General features: G+C 38.4%; 1 protein-coding gene across 1 annotated transcript in view; it reads left to right on the top strand.

The window, feature by feature from the left end:
* The window catches only part of col13a1 (collagen, type XIII, alpha 1), a 77,227-nt gene that overhangs the window by 24,131 nt on the left and 33,533 nt on the right, over positions 1-19,563 (top strand). The window contains exons 5-17 of the mRNA XM_077496126.1: positions 4,687-4,722; positions 4,950-4,976; positions 5,111-5,137; positions 6,961-6,987; positions 7,065-7,091; positions 7,812-7,838; positions 11,637-11,699; positions 14,489-14,581; positions 16,006-16,047; positions 16,145-16,162; positions 16,348-16,374; positions 17,550-17,594; positions 18,955-18,972. Of these exons, the coding sequence (XP_077352252.1) occupies positions 4,687-4,722; positions 4,950-4,976; positions 5,111-5,137; positions 6,961-6,987; positions 7,065-7,091; positions 7,812-7,838; positions 11,637-11,699; positions 14,489-14,581; positions 16,006-16,047; positions 16,145-16,162; positions 16,348-16,374; positions 17,550-17,594; positions 18,955-18,972 (477 nt within the window). The remainder of the gene's footprint in view (positions 1-4,686; positions 4,723-4,949; positions 4,977-5,110; positions 5,138-6,960; positions 6,988-7,064; positions 7,092-7,811; positions 7,839-11,636; positions 11,700-14,488; positions 14,582-16,005; positions 16,048-16,144; positions 16,163-16,347; positions 16,375-17,549; positions 17,595-18,954; positions 18,973-19,563) is intronic.

Below are 19,563 nucleotides of genomic sequence, written 5' to 3' on the forward strand. Positions count from 1 at the left end.
AATGTATGACAATACAGTTACTAGTGACCTGTTAAAAAATATATATAGTTAGTAATGTAATCCAATTACCATAGTATTGAAATAATGTACCTTTTAATTAGTTTTGAATTACTCTGATTCAAAATATCCATCTAAGAATATAAGGCAATCAAATATCGGTGTCATGTATTTGTATACAGAATGTCTTTTCTGTGTTATGAATGTTTAATATGGATGGAAGGCGGGAAGAGAAAACATTTTGTTTTATTTTTTTGGTGGCAAGCTGAGCAGTTGATATTGATAAGATAGTGTTTAAAGCTGTGGTGATGGGATCATGAAACTTGTACTTAAGTTAAGTGTCATTCATTCATAAAGTACAAATTATTGGTGCAATCGTTTTTTCATAATATATTTTCGGAGGTTGGCGTGGCCGTACAGTATATATCTGCCACGTAAAAATGATCGTAAAATGGGTTACGTTGTCCGACCGAAACCAACATTGAGGAATGTCCCCTTCCCCCCTCTCTCTCTCTCTCTCTCTCTCTCTCTCTCTCTCTCTCTCTCTCTCTCTCTCTCTCTCTTTCTCTCTCTCTCTCTCTCTCTCTCTCTCTGTGTGAAGAGAGCGACGGTGCACCGTGCCATGCACTGCTGTCATGATCCCGGAATCGACGTTGCGTCAGGTCAATACATGCTTTCCAAAAAGGTTATTTGAGTACATAGTGTTTAAAGCTGTGGTGATGGGATCATGAAACTTTTACTTGAGTTAAGTGTGGGCAATGGAATGCATTCTAGCCGCCACTGCTAGCCCCCATAAGTAACCAGCGGTCCGGATGATTTTGACAGCTCACAGTTTTCGATATCTTGGCTCACATGCACTGAACATAGGTGATCATGCAGTGTGTCATGTGACAGAGCAAGACACAAGGCGTTCAAATTTCTATACTAGTAAATGGCATCGTCCAGTTATTTGTGAGTAGGCCTACTCGCCAATACCGATGCCAGCGTTTTAACGCCGTATCGGGGCCCCGTCCCGATACAGGTATCGGAACAACACTACAAATGCTAATTTTATCACTATCCTGCAAGCATGGCTATGTAAACAAAGACACACGGCGGAGCTCTTGCAGAAAAGTGGCCATGTGTTTAATCAGCATGGGCATGTTTTTAATTAGCAGGGGCTGTATGGGGGTGGTTCCTCACTCACCACTTTGGTGGTGTTTTAATGAGGATTTAGCATATTAATATGCCAAAAAATTTGATTTATCATGACATGGGCCCTGTAAATCCAGAAAAGGTTTGTCGACCCGCTAGCTTGAAAGCAGGCGAGGAATCAAATCAACAACCTCTATCTTCATGCGAGCTGTGGTTACATGTTTTTTGTATCCTGATTACATATTATGTGATATGAATCCCAATACTCCCCAAGCCTAATGGATTGGAGTAACTGTTGTGTTGGGGGAAGTTGCCTAAATTCAGAAGTAAGGAAGTAAGTAAGCTTTATTTGTACAGCACTTTTCACATACACAAAGGGGCCTATTCACTAAATGTTTGCGTCGCCTTTGCACCGCGCTAACCGGCAAAAATGGAGCAATTAGGGAACACCTAATTCACTAAATACGCGCAGATGGGGAAATCCGTCACTAAGTGCTCTGCCGAACAGATTGCGTCACGGTGCGCCGGTGTTATTTGTGCGTATGTAAATGAGGTAATTTGCCTACATTTGACGCAAAATATGCCCACCCCAATGCAAATGAGACTCATTGATATGCAGCGTCTAATTCACTAACGCCAGCGCAAATAGCAACACCGCGTTTGCGTGACGCAAATAACGGTTTTGGAAAGCATGTATTAACCTGACGCACCTCGATCTCCGGTAGTACATGCCATTTGCCGCACAACATGCGCGGCTGATCAAGCAGAGAGGAGAGAAAGAGAGGGAAATATTTACGTGTTAGTTTGGGACAACATAACGTAACCCGGGCTGATCGGCAATGACAGGGAGACATTTTACGATCATTCTTATGTGCCAGATGCATACTGTACACCCGCGCCAACCTCTGAAAATATATTTTTAAAATACGATCGCAACAATAATTAGTACTTTATGAATGAATGACGTCGTTGTCGTCCTCCCTGCTCTGTACAGCTTAATGGCGCTCGAAACGCTTACTCTCGGTCCAACCTCACTTTCTGATAATGTCATCTTTCTCGCAACTGTTACTATAATAACCATGTTGTTGGCGCAAATCCATTGCCATGTGTGGTATATCAGGTGCAAATTTGCTCCAAGCTGTCAGTTTTGTGGGCGTGTTTGCGCCGGTATGTGATTAGAGCAATATCCTTAGTGAATAGGTGGGTAACTGGGCGCAGACTGCGTGTGCAGTTGTGGTGCAATATTTCGCGCTATTACCCGACGCAGCGCATTCTTAGTGAATATGCCCCAAAGTGTTTACAGGGTTAAAAACCACACGCACATTCACACACCAGTGGTCAGCTGCTGCCACACAGGGCGCTGCCAGATCCTCTGGGAGCAAATCGAGGTCCAGCGTCTTGCCCAGCGACACTTTGACATGGTCACCAATGGTGAAGATCGAACTCACAACCTCACAGATGGGAGATGACCACTTTGCCATTGAGCCATGCCGCCCCTAAGAAGAAGTTAGCCCAAAGCCACAGGCTCGCTCACCAAATCCAGAGCACGGCCAAGAGGAGGAAGGAGCAGATTTCCTGATTCTCATCTTCTGCTTCCTTTTAAAACAGTTATGCAAGTAAAAATTAAAACCTAATTTTACTGTTCCTTTTTTCAACTCCTCATTATGTAACAAACCAACAGGGAATGCACTGTAATTTTTGGAAAATAACGTTTTGGAGCTGCACACCATTGTCATCAGATTAACACACACCGATAACTTATTGCAGATATATAGTTAGTGTGCGCTGGGAAGGTGAGGCTAACACATCAACCCTAACTAGACCAAATAATGTATGTTATTTGAATAACTGTCTATTTTTTTATTATAGAATGCCTCAAAGTCAAGTAGATATCACCTTAGACAGAAACACGAACAGCCTTGGACAGTTGTATTGTTTTATCTAGACAAAGGAACACCCTTGTATTTCCTAGCATCTGGGTTATGGAACTCAGGTTTATGTTGGCTGGGCTTCTTTATTCAAAACTGGGTGAATGGCCTGCTAATGAGAAAATGATTGAATGTAATTACTGACAGTGTGGAAACAGCAGAATTATGCAAGACGTTTGAATGTGTAATTTGGCCATGATTCAAATGAGGAAAAGCAAAAGACCAATCTGGGGTCAAAGTCAGTTTGACCGCTCAAATTCAGTATTCCTGTTCAGATTCAATTATTTTCCAATGACCTGCATGTTCATTTTGAGTAGTTGTATATGGTAATGACATTACCTTTTTCTCTTCTTCTGAGCAAAACCAAAAGTCAAGACGACCTTAAGTAGAGCAGCCATCTGTTTTAGTCATTCCTTCCTTAATACAGCCTATATCTTTGTGTGCCCACTCTCGCTGGATGGAAATAGGCATCACTAATGAATAACAGTCTATGAAGGAAGTTCCTCACAGTAGGAGCCAAGTTCACAACATAGAGCCAGACATCCATTAACACTTAGAAAGTGGTTTACCACACGGATGAGGATATCATGAGGGAATGACAGTTTAGGCAAGTGCATCATTTAAATGCTAAATGGACTTTCCAAGACAGTTTGAAATGTATCTAACTGATAAGTCTGGACCTTGTTTGCATTATTTTGCAAAAACAGTGTTCTGTGTCAATTTTTTTTCCTCCATCGCATATATACTGTCTAACGTCCAAAGATGTTTTGCCTTTTCATGTATGCAGAGTTGGATTTGATATGGATTTTGGGTGTGTGCGTGTGCGTGTTTTAACTTAATGTCAATTTGTGAGTAACATGATTTTGTCATGTCTAGGGTCACGCCAGGGTTAAGTTTGAGTTCATGACCTGTTAAGTTTGGGTTCATGACCGTGAGATCAAGTGTCTGTTTTGAACTGATGTAACCAGCATCTAGTCTCGACTGGTTTAAGGCTATGTGATGTTATGTGATGTCAAGGGCTATGTGATGTCAAGAATCTTTACCTGGTCAACAGCCAATCAGATAATTCCAAGTCAGTCCTGTTACCCACATGTCTAGCCACAATCAATCAGATCGATTCCTTGTCTATATAAACCTCCTGAGAAGTGTGTGTCTTTGTCGGATTATTACTTGTGTTACCACTGTCTCTCTGTGCAACTCTCTTTGTTTCTCGTCTAGTCAAGTTTGTTCCACACCTCTCTGTGAATAAATAGTTAAAATCTTATTTGTGTCTGCGCTTTGGGATCCAACCTCCAGCACATGACAGATTTAGCAATGGGTAGCACAAACCTATGCATTTAGATTTGCACAATGAAAGGCACACCTCTGCAAAGGATAACAACAAAAAAAGACAAATTGTCTTCTATTTTTTTTACACTTCTTTCTTTCCTTCTTTCCTGGAGGGCGACCCGTCATCTTTCCGAACGCCAGCGCGAGGCTCACTAGACTAGGCTAGCTAGGCCTAGGCTTCTTCTTTCATACCTGTTCTTCTTCTTTTTATCTTAACTTTAACTTAACTTCTTCTTAACTTCAGTCATGTCTCTCTTCATTGTAATCTGAAAGGCCAACTTTTTATTTTTCGCTTCAGGGTCAACCTGGAACAAGAGGATTTCCAGGGTTTCCAGTAAGTAACACACATTTTAAAATCTAATAATAATTTTAATAGCACAAGATAAATTCAAGTAGCAACAAGATAGTTAACTGCTTCCACAATGCAGTGATCACTAACATTTCACACGATCCACTTTTTTTTTCTTTTCTTTTTTAACCAATTGTATTTGTTTAATATTTTTTCTTGTCACTTTTGCAATGTTATTTGTGATGGAAAGTGTGTTTTTTCTTTTATTCCAGGGTCCAATTGGGCTGGATGGCAAGCATGTGAGTTTCTTTGAAGTCACTTGTGCAAAATTCTCTCTATGATGTGAAAGAATATTTCATGCAAATGCATCCATTAGAAAACATGTTCATCACAATGAAAGAGTCTTTTAATCCTAATTTTTCTTCGTCCACAGGGACAGAATGGGCCCAAAGGTGACATGGTAAGCAATCTTTAAATCTGTCCCAATACTGTAGTTGAAATGCTATTCCACTATTACAAGCAGATATTAAAGAGTAACTAAGGCTATACTGTGTGGAAATGTAAAACTTGTTTGCACTGCTCATTGTTTTGCTATTACAGTTGTCCATGTTTTGCTCTTAAGGTCAATTTAGCTTCCTATTTTTTATTTATTTATTTTTTATTTTTTTGTACAGAGAGAAAAATTGTGCCGGACTTAGACCATTGTTTCCTGACATTTATTAAGCCTCATCCATTTCACACCACCAAACAAAAATGTCACAAAGTACATAATACTGAAATAATGATAAGCTTGTGTCAATACTCACCAATGGACATAGTTTAAAATGTGTGCCTTCTTAATTTTTGCACAAAGCGATATATTCACCGGAGCCCTGACTTGTTGTGTTGTATGACCACTGATGATGAATGATTTCTCATGGCACACTATGTCAGCGTTGCAAATGAGAATCAGTTCTCAATTGCGTTACCTGAATAAATACAGGTTAAATAAACACTAGTATCGAGTGTGCCACGACACCCTGAGAGCTCTTAATTGCATTTTCTTTTGGAGGGCTGGGTTAGTGGGCTAAATTCTTACTACTTAGAATGAATACGAAGTCTAAACTTACTCAAGCTTGAGAAAGTTTCCCGCCTCATTTGTTATATCCATGCCTATATTAGCATTTGTAGCTGTATACTTAGCTAGCATTCTGCAATTGTTCTGTGAACAACAAAAAATATATACTAATTGACATCTATTAGATGGTTGTTCGTCTCTGTGTGCCCAACGATTGGCTGGCAACCAGTCCAGGGTGTCTCCCTGCTGAGATAGGCTCCAGCACCCCCCGCGACCTTTGTGAGGAATAAGCGGTCAAGAAAATGGATGGATGGATGGATGGATGACATCTATTAACTGAGACCCAAATGTAAATAGAAACAGGGAATAAAATCAATGAAATGTAAAAATGAAAAGAAAACAATATTTAAATGTAGCTCTTTCCATATTATAAACATTACACAGACACACATATATACTGTTTATGAGCATATAGTACTGTATATCAAAGGTTACACATGACAGTTGCACTTGCGTGTTACAATAGGAAATAGCTCATCATTTGTGCAAACTGCAAACAAACGATCTTTTGTTCTCCTTGCTTGGCTTTGTTGATTCAAGTCATGTTTCAAGTCATGTCATCTGCTGCTCTGGCTTTCATCATAATCACTATTGAGTCCAGTAGCGTTTTGCCAGCCTCTGAAACGATTACTCATGGGCAGACTGAGTGGGAGGCCCTGATAACTTTTTTTTTTTTTTTGACTTGCTCTTAAGTGACCCACCCTGCCGTGCCAAAAGGTTAAACATGGCTGCAATAACATTGAGTGTTGATTATTATTATTATTATTTCATATGAGTTCCTATTTAATTGTCTTCTTCCTTCCTAACATATGTCAGTGAGAAGTTAAAGGGCATTTGAGAAGTTGTCTGGTTAATATTAGACATAAGTATTGCTTTCCAAAAGTAGCTTTGGTGCTGTTTAGCCTGCGGGGTCACCCTTATGGATTGTAATAGACGTGTGGCGCCCCGGAACCCCTCCCCCTTATTCATTAATCAACCAGTTGCTGCACACTGACAGCTCACACCACAGGGCCTGATGGGAAGTCAAACTGAAGGGGTTTGCTCATAACAAGTTTTGTAATTAGATTGGCGCTTATAGAAGAAATTTGTGTCATGGCTTATTTAACTCTTACTATAATTCAAAACTGTCGTGCAAACCAGATTTAATATTTGCTGATGTCTTTCAGGGTCAGCGTGGCCCAAAAGGACTCCCTGTAAGTCACTTAAGTCTACATTGTGATACATCTTTGTTCAATACTCGAAGCAAACTAAACTCTGTTTTCTCACTTAGGGAGAACCAGGACCTAAAGGAGAGAAGGTGAGATTTAGTGTGTTCCAACAACACTGATCAGGTTGGAAGGAAATTATACAGCAAGTTATAACTGAAAGACATAATAATAATAATAATAATAATAATAATAATAATAATAATAATAATAATAATAATATAACAATAACGGAAGTAAATTATTATTACTATTATTCTTATTATTATTATTATTATTATTATTATTATTATTATTATTATTATTATTATTATTATTATTGATATTAATAATAACAATAATAATAATAATAATAACAATTTGTCTCTGTTATTATTATTATTATTATTATTATTTATATTATTTTTTATTTTTTTTTAGTGTTATTATTGTTATCATTTTTATTACCACTACTACTGCTTTTTCATGAAGATCTATCCATACAAAAATATTGGAATCTCTTTGCATGCAAGGCACAGATAAATTGTTTCGCTGCCCTCAAGTGGTCAAAATAATATATGCTTGTCAAAGTCAGGCTACTTCAAAGGTACTGTATTTTCCAGTTAAATGAATTAGCTCATGCCCAATAATGTAATTTTGAAAATGAACACAAATCAATTATAACAGTTTGGCTTATACCCAAAGTGTAAGTATATCTGCTGACAACGTATTCCCCAGATGCACAGAAAGACGAATGAATACATCATTAGTGTGCATTTAAGTGTTGAAGTTGTCACGATCATATCTGTTTAAACCATTTCCATTCTTTGCAGGGTGTTTGTGGTGACTACACACATCGGGTAAGAAAGCATCATATTGAAATGTAGGATGTTAAAACAAACATATACAGTAATTCTGACTTTGAATCACTGTACATGTAGACGTGTTTTATTCCGCAGCTGACAGTATTTCCTCTCACAAGATGTTTAGTTGCGAACAGAAATGCCAAAGCGAAAAATTGATTTTGGAAGAGGAGAAAGTGAACAGAAGCTGGCTATACAAATGACAAGTAGCTCAGTGATGGGTAACATATGCAAGCAGTTTTGCAGTTGACTCACCATCTCTTGGGTTTGACTACTTGAGAGAAAACAAGGCAATTACCAGCAGTCTGCTGGAACATGCAGTTGGACGTGATAAGGCCCCGTTTGAGGCTGTGCCAAGAAAAAGAGTTGAGTGAAGAGGGAGTTTTGAGGCAGTAGAGTAAGTAAGTGAAATGTTTACTTTTAAAAGTAGTGAGTTCCATGTAATTTATGTGTTTTGCTTTATACCTAAACTGTCTGGACACGTGACAGTTTAGCTACCATTGATAACTATAGAAATCTTAGCACACGGAAACTTTCTTGCTCTCTTTCTCCTTCATAAAAAAAAAAGACAAAACATACCAGGGAGAAAGTGCAGTATTATCTCATACAATATCAATTATAAGTCCTGATTTATTTTAGTTTTCCATTCTGGTTACCAGTGTCACAATGAAGTTACAATCCACAGGCACCAGGTAGCCCCCCCTGTTCTAAAAATAGCTCACCAATGATGAGACATTGTGATTTTCTTAGAACGTTGTAGAAATTCTTGAAAATGTAAAAATTCAGGTTCAGATTCATGGTCATTTGAGTATATTTGTTATTTCAGAGCTATTTATCACACTGGCAGTCCTTTGCATTGATTAGTACCCAAAAAGGCACTCTCACTTTGCTGATAAACGGGTGTCTACTTAGATGACCTGGTCATTATTTTGACATTTTAGTGCATGTTTGTTGAAAGTTTAATTTTGGTGCAAAAATGTCTGTGTGGCGCCATCTTCAGGTTAAACACTGAGATAAACACAATTTGGCTGTTTTTCCCCTCTTTGGATGAGCGCAGACTACCCAGATCACTTCCGTGAGGTTGCCCTAGTCGCTCTGCCACCCATCGGCTCAGTCTGGTATACACAGCTCCTTAGCAAGTTGGAGTTGAAATTGTAGTATTTGCGAACATCTTTACATCACTTTTCAGGTTAGTGATAACATTTGATTGGTTTCATAGCTTGTCATAGCATAAAAATTAGTCTGGTTGGGGGTTGAATTGCCCTTTAAGTAAGGGAAAGTGCAGAGCTAAAATTTTGGTACCCTTCACTAGGGATGTAACGATACGATATTATCTCGATATGAAGCTCACGATACGATAATTATCACGATATTGTGGGTAGTTTGGCGATATTTAAAAAAGGTCATAATATTGTAAAAAAAAAAAAAAAAAGGGCTCATACTAAAAATAAGCACAATATTGTGCTTTTGTATGTAACAGCAATGTTATTATTATTATGTTTTGTTATTTTTATGTTATTATTTTTATGTTATATTGTTAATGCACGCACACATTGAGCTCCTCCACATACTGACTTGCTTCACAGGCATATTACGTTCCCCTTCATCTGACAATTAGTGTAGATTTTAAACATAGAAGGGCCAAAACATCCCTAATGAAATTTAAATTGCCCTTAAAAAGTAGCCACTAGAGGGTGCTAGAACTGCATAAATGCAAATCAACCTGACTTTTTTAACACGTGCTGCATTTAAATATTGTGAACGTGACGATGACGATATTGTGGCAATTTTAATATCACGATATTGCGCTTATCGTTACATCCCTACCCTTCACCAGTCGAGTCAAATGGACGACAAATGGACGGTGCACATGACGCCGGTACCCTTTGCAGCGCTTCACAATACAGTAATTCTAAAATGTGTACTTCTTGGTTGGAACAGGTTTGAATTGCTGTGGAGTCTGTTAACACTCTTGCAAAATTTGGCAAATTGTCTGCAGAAGGGAGTGATTAAATAACATCACAGAACATCCGACAACATGGAAGGGTTTAAAATTAAATGTGTCATCGAGACAGACAGCTCAAGGCACACTCCCCTCGTTATCTTTTGGCTAATGGTTTGCTGTCAACATTGCTTGCACTGACTGAAGCGACCACTTCTCCGGCAGAGCCTATTTGTGCAGGATCTTCCTTTGAAAACCTTGGCTGCATTGCGCTCCAGTCAACCGCTGATGTTGAAGGTTTGTGGGTGGCCACAAACACCCTGTTGGATAATACGTTTGGGGGGTTCACCAAGTCGTGCTGCAAAGAGAGGCGGTGCCCTGAAACCAAGGCACTCCTCAAGCATTTAACGCTCACCACCACAAGACAAAATAAAACAAGTGTCACAATATTTCATCCATTAATTGTCTGCACTGCTTAGCCTCATATAACCATTTTTTTTTTTTTTTTGTCCGATAAGGATTAATATTGACTTAATTTCTTTTCATTGTACATAATCTAGGCGGCATGGTGATTGAGTGGTTAGCACGTCCGCCTCCCAGTTCTGAGGACTCGGGTTTGAGTCCAGGCTCCGGCCTTTCTGGGGGGAGTTTGCATGTTCTCCCCGTACGTGGGTCTTCTCCGGGTACTCCGGTCTCCTCCCACATTCCAAAGACATGCGTGGCAGGTTGATTGGGAGCTCCGAATTGTCCCTAGGTGTGGTTGCGAGTATGGATGGTTGTTCGTCTCTGTGTGCCCTGCAATTGGCTGGCAACCAGTCCAGGGTGTCCCCCCCGCCTACTGCCCAAAGCCAGCTGAGATAGGCTCCAGCACCCCACTTGTGAGGAATAAGCGGTCAAGAAAATGGATGGATGTACCTAATATGTCAATTTCAAACAATATTAGACTTTTAATCTTTACATGGTGAGGTGGAAAGCGTAAAATATTGAGGGACAAGAAAGCTTGCCTACTTTTACCCCTTTCAACCTTCATGTAGTATATATTTCCATAGACAATGTTTTAATTTGATTGGATATTGAAATCTATTTGATTGTTGTGGGACTAAGCTCAGGCAGAAAAAAAAATGCTCTGTTGTATTAATCTTTTGGAAATATGTACTGTGAGGTATGTAAAAGTAGGCAAGTTGCACTCAATCTACTTTGGTATCAGGGGAACAAATGAAGTCATCAATGATTTATTATTATTATTATTATTAATCTGCCATCTCCTAAACTTGTATTTGATTATGCTGATCATCTCAACAGAAGCGACGTATTGTACAGCCCTGTGCTGGACAGTTGGCCACAGTAAGTTTGGATATGCACTGTAATTGTACTGTCGTACTCTCTTTGTGGCAAGACTGGCGCACAGCTGATCACTGCTTAACTGCAATCTAGGGGCCTGGCTACTACAAGGTGGCTTCCAAAAATACTGTAAGTCCTCAATAAGGAATGTTTGCTGATTTGTAAGCAACCAATCTCTGAAGTCTCAGGAGATAAATACGCCTTATACCATATATACCGGTATACACTTACACATTGAGGACAGTTTGTCAACTGTCCCTATAGCCATTCCAGGCCCAGAGTTTGCTGTGCCTTTCTACTTTTGACCCTGTTTTGTTTGCCTCCCTTTTATTCCTTGCTTTTCACTGTCATGTTATCTTGTATTTCTCTCTTTCCTTTATCCAACTATCCTCCTCCCTCCCTTCAACCTCTTGTTCTGCCCTCTTTCCGTTCGGTGGCCTCCCGGTGACCTTTGCCCTGTGACCTTTTTTTGCACCGTTGGCCACCTGTGCATTATGACTTCCCCCCGGCAGATGTTGCCTATCACCGTGCGCAACATGCCCTCAATAAGCCCTCTAATCCTAAAACGCCTCAAGGTACAATTCTCTTTTCCCCTTACTTGTCCCTTCCGCTCAGTTCTGTCCATGCAAGCCGTCGTCAACCATCGCCAATTCCGCCCCCATCGCGCTGTAATTAACAAACTGCTGCAGTTGCTATTGCTAACAAATGTTGATTTTTTATTTTTTTTTTGCAGGACAAAGGTCTTTTCTGTCCATAGTATATCTAAGAATAGAAGTATAATGTAATCCAATCTATCCATCTATTTTCTCAAGCACATGTCCTTATTATGGTCGGAGCCTGCTGACTGGAAGTAGGATCAAAGGTTGACCATTTCCAGCCAATAACAGGCATTATTAAATTAGAATAACATTTGATTGTCCACAAAAAAGTTCAGGAAAATCGTGAATGGCTAGTTGATTAACTCATTTACTCCCAAAAACGTATTATACATTCTATTTTAAATATTACCATGCTCCCAAAGATGTATTTATACGTTTTGGCTTTGATGCAGCCTCTGAACTGAAGAGAATGCTTGAAGCAATGGTAGTTATTACAAAAGCGGCCAGCAGATGGCAGCAGAGTATAAGAGATCAAAAAGCTCTTTTCCCCATAGTTTTAAACAGATTTGTAAATAATGAGAAAATTAACCATATTTTAATGCTAATTGATGCAAAATGGAAAAAGATAGAAATATGTTTTTTTTCCTGATGAAAGAAGAGGCTCTAATCTTTCTTTAGGTAGATTCCATGTTTTTATAGCAATAAGACACAATATTCTATGGGCCTTGCAAAATCAGTCAAAATCCAGTAAAATAGCGAAAATGTCCTGGGAGTGAATGAGTTAATATTGGATGGAATCAATTGAGGTGTACAAAGGACCATTTTCGCCAACCATCACACTTGACGACCATCTACCAGACACTCATGGTTTTGAATGATCCTTCAAATTGTACTGAAATCCAAAACGAAAAGAAAGCAATTCAATTGTGGTGGCATGAGATCAAATGATCTGAAAGCCATGGATGATACTGTACTGCCTTTGGACACAATCTGACACAGAAAAGACAAGTAAGGAGGCCTTGTTGCACAACCGAGAATGTTCAGATTGTTTTGTTGGTGTTAAAAAGTATATTACAATCATGACAGGACAGCTTCAAACAAAGACAATAAAAATAAACAGTTAAAACAAAGAGGTGATCAAGGGCTAGGATATATGCCAGTACGATAAGTAAATAAATAAATAAATAAACCACAAACTAATTCCGGACACGCCACTAAAAGCTGTATGTGAGGCAATATCACATGGCTACCTTGGAACTCTGACACAGGCTGACTTTGGTTTATGGTCCACAACATGTCACAACATAGTTGGCAGTTGCAGCACTGAATGTAACTAAGGAAGAAAATCAGATAATCTGTTTTTAAATACAAAATAATTCATGCCTTACTTTCACAATATTGTTTTGTCATGATAGTCATCAAATTTGGCTGAATGGGTTATTTCATTGGATTTTGGCAGTTGTAATCTGTGTTAATGTTTATACAACCCCTAAAAGAAGCACCAGAGACATAAATCATAACAAGCCACATTGTGTTATAATAGTCAGGGAAGACTGAGAACATTTGTGTTTAATGTAGATTTTTTTTTAATGATCTTACAATGTGCCATTCATCCCAAATAGGAACATAGCAATTACTTAAGTTGAAGCCATTACTTAGACAGTCAGACCAGGTGGCTCTTCAAACAGACTCAGACCAATTGCTCACTCATAAAAAAAAAAAAGAAAAGAAAAAGAAAAGATGGAGAATTGTGTATTTTGCTTGCACTGCACAAGACAAAATTTCAACTCAATGTGCTTCATATGGTTATAAAACAACATAAAGGCACAATTTAAAGCGAAAATACATTTCAAGGCAAAATAATTTAAGACATTTAAGAGTAGAGTAAAGAAATAAAAAGTAGTTTGCTAAAATTACTAAGTCTTTATAGGGGTAAAACCTACTATAAAAATACATTAATGGCATAGTTCTTAATCTAGATTTAAAAGCATTTACGCTTGGTGCAAACTTCAGTTCAGTTGGCAGCTTATTCCATTTGCTTGGAGCATAACAGCTGCAGTAAATGCTCTCCACTAGTAGTGATACCCTCTAAAACCAGGCCTCTGCTTACAACCTTACACTGTACCTTTATGTTTAAGTGCTGTAGATGCAGGTAGTGCATATTTCAAATTGTTGTGACTGCCAAAATGAATCAATGCAATTGTTAAAAAGAATGCACTTCCACTGTTGTTTGTCTTCATCTTTGCTTAAAACTCAGAGGCAAACGTGCTACTTGAGAACAACACCCTGCATAACATAAATTGTTCCTCTGCTTTGCAGACTGAAAAAGTCTCAGAGATTCAAATTGTAGTTGTAACTAAATTGTTACCGTATGACCGCTGTTGCGGCCAAGTAACTTTTTTGACTCTTTCCACCATTCACGACAGGACTAACTACCCAACTAGAATTGAAAATGGTCCACATAAAATGGAACTGAAACGGGTTTAGAACGCACAGTTTCCTGCCATTTTAAGATAGAATAGCAAAGGCTTAAATGAGATCTGTGTTCTGAGCCCCAGAACTGAAAATGAGCACGTATAATCCCCCAGGGTCAAGAATCGACCTTCAGTCTGTCTTTGTAACTGCTTGCTATGCACCCCAGCTAACCTTCCAATGTGCCAGCCCTTGGTGCAGGATTTGTGTTGTAGTGTGAGGTGGTTGTGTTGGCATGGCCAATGTGACAAGGCTCCCACTACCATGACAGGTTGTAACTCAATGTCTCTCAGCAGGGCGAGCCAGGAGCGCAGGGACCCCCAGGACCACCAGGGGCCCCTGGTCTTCCAGGGAACCCAGGTCTGAACGGAGCCAGTGGCTCACCGGTAAGTAGAAAATACAAATCTTAGATTAAAAAAACAAAACAAAAAGGTGGGGGCTGGAAAATCACAATGTTAATTTTTGTTGCAATGTGTTTCGGGTTATTTGACATGGCATATTTGATTACACTGAAAGAACAACAAGAACAATTAGAAAAACTGACAAGATGTGGGGTTTTTTTGTTTGTTTTTTTTAAGAGAGAGCTCAGAATTGTTCATTCGGTAGTCTTACCAATTCAACGTCATATCATCATTGCTCTCTCTCTCTCTTTTTTTTTTTTTTTTTTTAACGTGCATATGTGCGTTTGTGTTGTGTGCAGGGGTGTGTGCGCGCGTATGTGCATGTGTGCGCGTAGGGGTGTGCGTGCGCGTGCGTGCAAATACGTGTACAGTGTTCCCTCGTTTTCCGCTGGGGTTAGGTTCCAAAAAATACCCGCAATAAATGAAATCCGCGAAGTAGTTAGCTTTATGTTTTACAACTCTTATAAATGTTTTAAGGCTCTAAAATCCCCGACCGCACAATTTATACACTTTTCTCATTGAGGCATTGACATGTTCTCACATTTCTCTCTTGTTCAAACTTTGACAATGTTCAAACCTTCATAAATTTTATAAAATGGGTATATTACTGTAAAAAAAATATGCAAAATTGCACTTAAAAAAAAATCCGCGATACAGCGAGACCGCGAAAAGTGAACCGCGTTATAGCGAGTGAAGACTGTAAATTTATACTCATTAATTCATGATGTGACAAGATGTGTTCTAATTACATCTTTAATTTGAGGGGATTTATGGTATGATCTATATGCCTCCCAGTTATCCTCCCAGCTAGTTACATGCTGTGCTAGCAGTGAATATCCTTGGGTTAAGACAAGTTCCCGTCAAACAAAACAACAAAAATAACATCTCAGTCATGAACATAGCGATTTTCAGCCAGTTTTCAGTAATCCCAACATCTATTTTATGTACCAAAAATCTTTGCACTGGTTATATAAAGACTCGGTAGCGATAGCTTTGGATGCTGACACTACTACTAGTGTCATTTTGAAACCAACCAAAAAGGAGAAAAACAGCCACAGAAGGAGTATCTTCTTGGGATACAGCCAAAGATCAAATAAAATGGTTTATACTTGAAAAAATATGTAAGTTTTTCTTCATCTGACAATGCAAACAAATATTCAGATATATCAGATATATTACTTACAAAATAATTGCCCCAAATCATGACACATGGGACAATAAAAAAAAAAAAAAATCAGTTTGTTTTCAATGTCATTTAATTGGGAAAAACAACTCCTCCTCTGGGATGGATGGATATATGTGTTTGTGTGTGACATGTCTATCTATATACGGTATATATAGGCAACATGTTTCATATGCATATGCTTCGATGGTGTTGTCCTGATGTATATATCAAATATAAATTTCAGGGTAAGCCAGGTGAGCCAGGAAAACCTGGAAAAGACCCAAGGGTGAGTAGTGTGATGCAATCTCCTATTTTCCACAAGTTCTTCAGTCAAAGTATGTTGATGTGACCTGAACAATGAAACGTTTGCATTTATTTTACAGCTCTTACCAGGACTGAAGGTAAAACAATAAATACAATAAAATAAAATAAAAACATTACATTAAAAAGGTTTAGTTATCATCATGTGACCTCATTTGTTGATTAGTACATTATTGGCAAGTCACTCTGGAAGCACACAGCCACTTGTCTGTATATCTGTTATTGTTGTGAAAGTTGAAACACATCAAATGAATTCTGCTTCTAGGGTGAGCCAGGTTTACCAGGACAGAAGGTGAGTTCATTTATTTTTTTTTCTTCAAAAAAAAAAAACCTCTGTACATACCTATTTGATAAGATCAAGACAAATTTTATTTATTTTTTTTTTTTAAATTCTGGAAAAAAAGCTTGCAACTGCGGTTGCCTGAGAAATTCTGTAAAAAAAAAAATGAAAATATTGTACAAATGTAAACAAATTTACAGAACAACTTGTGCATTTTACCGGGATTCAATAAACAGTAAACATTAAACAAAATTGGCATGTAAATTCTACAGAAAATAGCGTAAAAGCTGAATGTTCTTGGTAAATGGTACTTCATTTGTATAGCATTTTCCTACCTTACCAGGCCCTCAAAGTGCTATGCATTTTGACTACTCATTCACCTTATTCACCTACAATTGGAGTTCCATTATCTTGCTCATGGATCTTCAAAACAGTCACACCACGCTGGGATCAAACCAACAACCTCAGGATTGCAATACGACCACTCTATCAATGAGCCATGACACCCTGTTGTTGTTAAGTTATCAGTAAAGCACCGTTGAATACAAGTTTAACAAGGTTACAGTTTTTAGGATATATATAATATACAAGTTTTTATGTAAATGTGTTTATATTTGCACAGAAATTTATTTTATTTTGTTACAGAATTATTCTGGTAACCACAGCTTCCATTTTTTTTCTGTAAAAAAAAATAATATTTTTTTAAAAAGTCAACTGTTACATTAATAATTAGGTCTAGAGTATATAATTTCTAAATGAACATAATACATTAAATTTAACCTTTAATCACATGGTTTTACTGTAGGCCTATATCTAAAAATTCTTATATATGAATTTGTAAAATGCATCCTTCTTGTGGCATAAACAAAATGTACCAAAGAACCTACTGACAAAAAGTACTATTCTAACACTGCTATGATGTAATGTAAGTGTATCTTAGTTTTGTGTTTTACAGTTTATCTGTGTTTAATTTACAGTAATTTGTGAATTCTCCTAAAAAGATATTTTTTAACATTTTCTTACTGTCAAATCAACATTTGTGTTTGGGTCCGAATTTTACAACATATTAATGTATATTACACAATGCTTCATTGTTTTTGTATTTACAGTTTCTTTATGTCACAATTTTACATAAATTCACATTTTTTATGGTGTGGTTCATATACTATATGTGCATTTCTCTACAGGGTGATCGAGGGGATGTTGGTCCAACGGGTCCCGAAGGTCCAAAGGTACACAGACCTTATTCTTGACACTCGAGAAACTACTGACTCCTTTTTAGCGCTCCTAGTCACCAAAAGACCAGCATATTGTGAGTGTAGAGCTTGGGATGGAACATAAGGTACAGTATTACTAAATCAACAAGAAGGCACTAAGCCATGTAATATTTTTTACATTTAAAAAAAACAAAAAAACAAAAAAAACTTAACGACAGTTCAGGTAAACCAGGAGCTAGTGCAAGTTCGAACAGTGATAATATGATCAAACCTAGTTAAGAGATTGGTTGCTGCATTATATATTAAGTGCAATCTTTTAATAGAGGGGTTCGACCTTTGTGCTAAAAGTAGTAACATATCCCACAATCGAATGCAACCTTACATTTTGAGAGAACGCTTTTACCGAGATTCCTATGTTCACAGTAACACTTGCCCTTTCACATGTTATCTATTCCAAATTAAAATGTCGCTGACATCAATACAATGGAAAAGTAGTCTGAGACACGAGACAAGAAGGCTTTTTTTCGCTACAAGGAGAAAAGAGCTGTAATTGGGAGTGAAGATCCGTACCAGATTGACAAGTCTGAGTGGAGTAACAATCATGATATATTCCCAGCAGTTTCATGATCAGATATTATCAGATTTTTTTTTTTGCCCAGCCCATTTTACATGGTAAAGGATTTTCAGAACTACAAGAGTTAAGAACGCTATAACCGGCTGTTTGTGGGTGTTTGTGATGCTGCATAAACCAAGTAGACAGACACAAAGGGGAGAGGAATGCATTCTCAAAAGTTGTCTGATGCAAGTCTGACACCCTGGATTATTACAGAAAGAAATCAGCGATGTGAGCAGGCGTTTGATTGTGGGATATCCATCCACCCATCCATTTTCTTGACCGCTTATTCCTTACAAGGGTCGCGGGGGGTGCTGGAGCCTATCTCAGCTGGCTCGAGGCAGTAGGCGGGGTACACCCTGGACTGGTTGCCAGCCAATCACAGGGCACACAGAGACAAACAGCCATCCACACTCACAAGCACACCTAGGGACAATTCGGAGCGCCCAATGAACCTGCCATGCATGTTTTTGGAATGTGGGAGGAGACTGGAGTACCCGGAGAAGACCCACGCAGGCACGGGGAGAACATGCAAACTCCACCCAGGAAGGCTGGAACCTGGACTCGAACCCGAGCCCTCAGAACTGGGAGGCGGATGTGCTAACCAGTCACCCACCGTGCCGCCCTGATTGTGGGATATCGACTTTATTTATTTTTTGGTTTTGGCTCCCTTTGATTCAACCACTTTGCTGTTCTCTCTGGTAGACAATTGGTGGTTCTCACCTATAATGTCTAACTGATTTATTTTTCCTTTCCTTATAGGGTGACCAGGGAACCAAGGTTAGTCAATTTCTTTGGTATTATATATTATTATTATTATATTAAGTGTGTCTTATGTGGCTGTATACAGAACAGACTAGTTTAAAATGATTTTTCAACATTTTTTTTTTTTTATTCATCAGGATAACACTGATGAAAAGCCCCATTCTATAACTAACTAGCCAATAACGGAATTTAAAGCTGTTGGATCAATACTGTATTTCTTCTCCTTTATTGTTTTCGGTTCAATCACAGTATAGGGTTTTGATCTATGAGCCACTGAGTCTGTCATAAATACAAACTAAAGGAAGCCATTCTTGTGGGTGTTCTCGTACTATGACTTTATTGTTCCATGCCCTCCTCAGGGAGATGAAGGGAAGAGGGGTTTTGCAGCAGGGAAAGGTGTTAAGGTAAAGATGCAGCCAAACATGGATTTGTGCGTGTGTATAATGTGCTGCCATGCACGGCTGGTTAACATGCATCTTTAAATGCATTTAATACATTTGCTGTTTATAAAATTAGATTCAAAACAATTATGAGTTAAACAAGGGCATTTTTTATTTTAATGAAACTATTACAAGAGAAGGAATACACTTCGAAGGAAAGACCACA

Source organism: Festucalex cinctus, chromosome 14 (assembly GCF_051991245.1).
Source record: "Festucalex cinctus isolate MCC-2025b chromosome 14, RoL_Fcin_1.0, whole genome shotgun sequence".
NCBI lineage: Eukaryota > Metazoa > Chordata > Actinopteri > Syngnathiformes > Syngnathidae > Festucalex > Festucalex cinctus.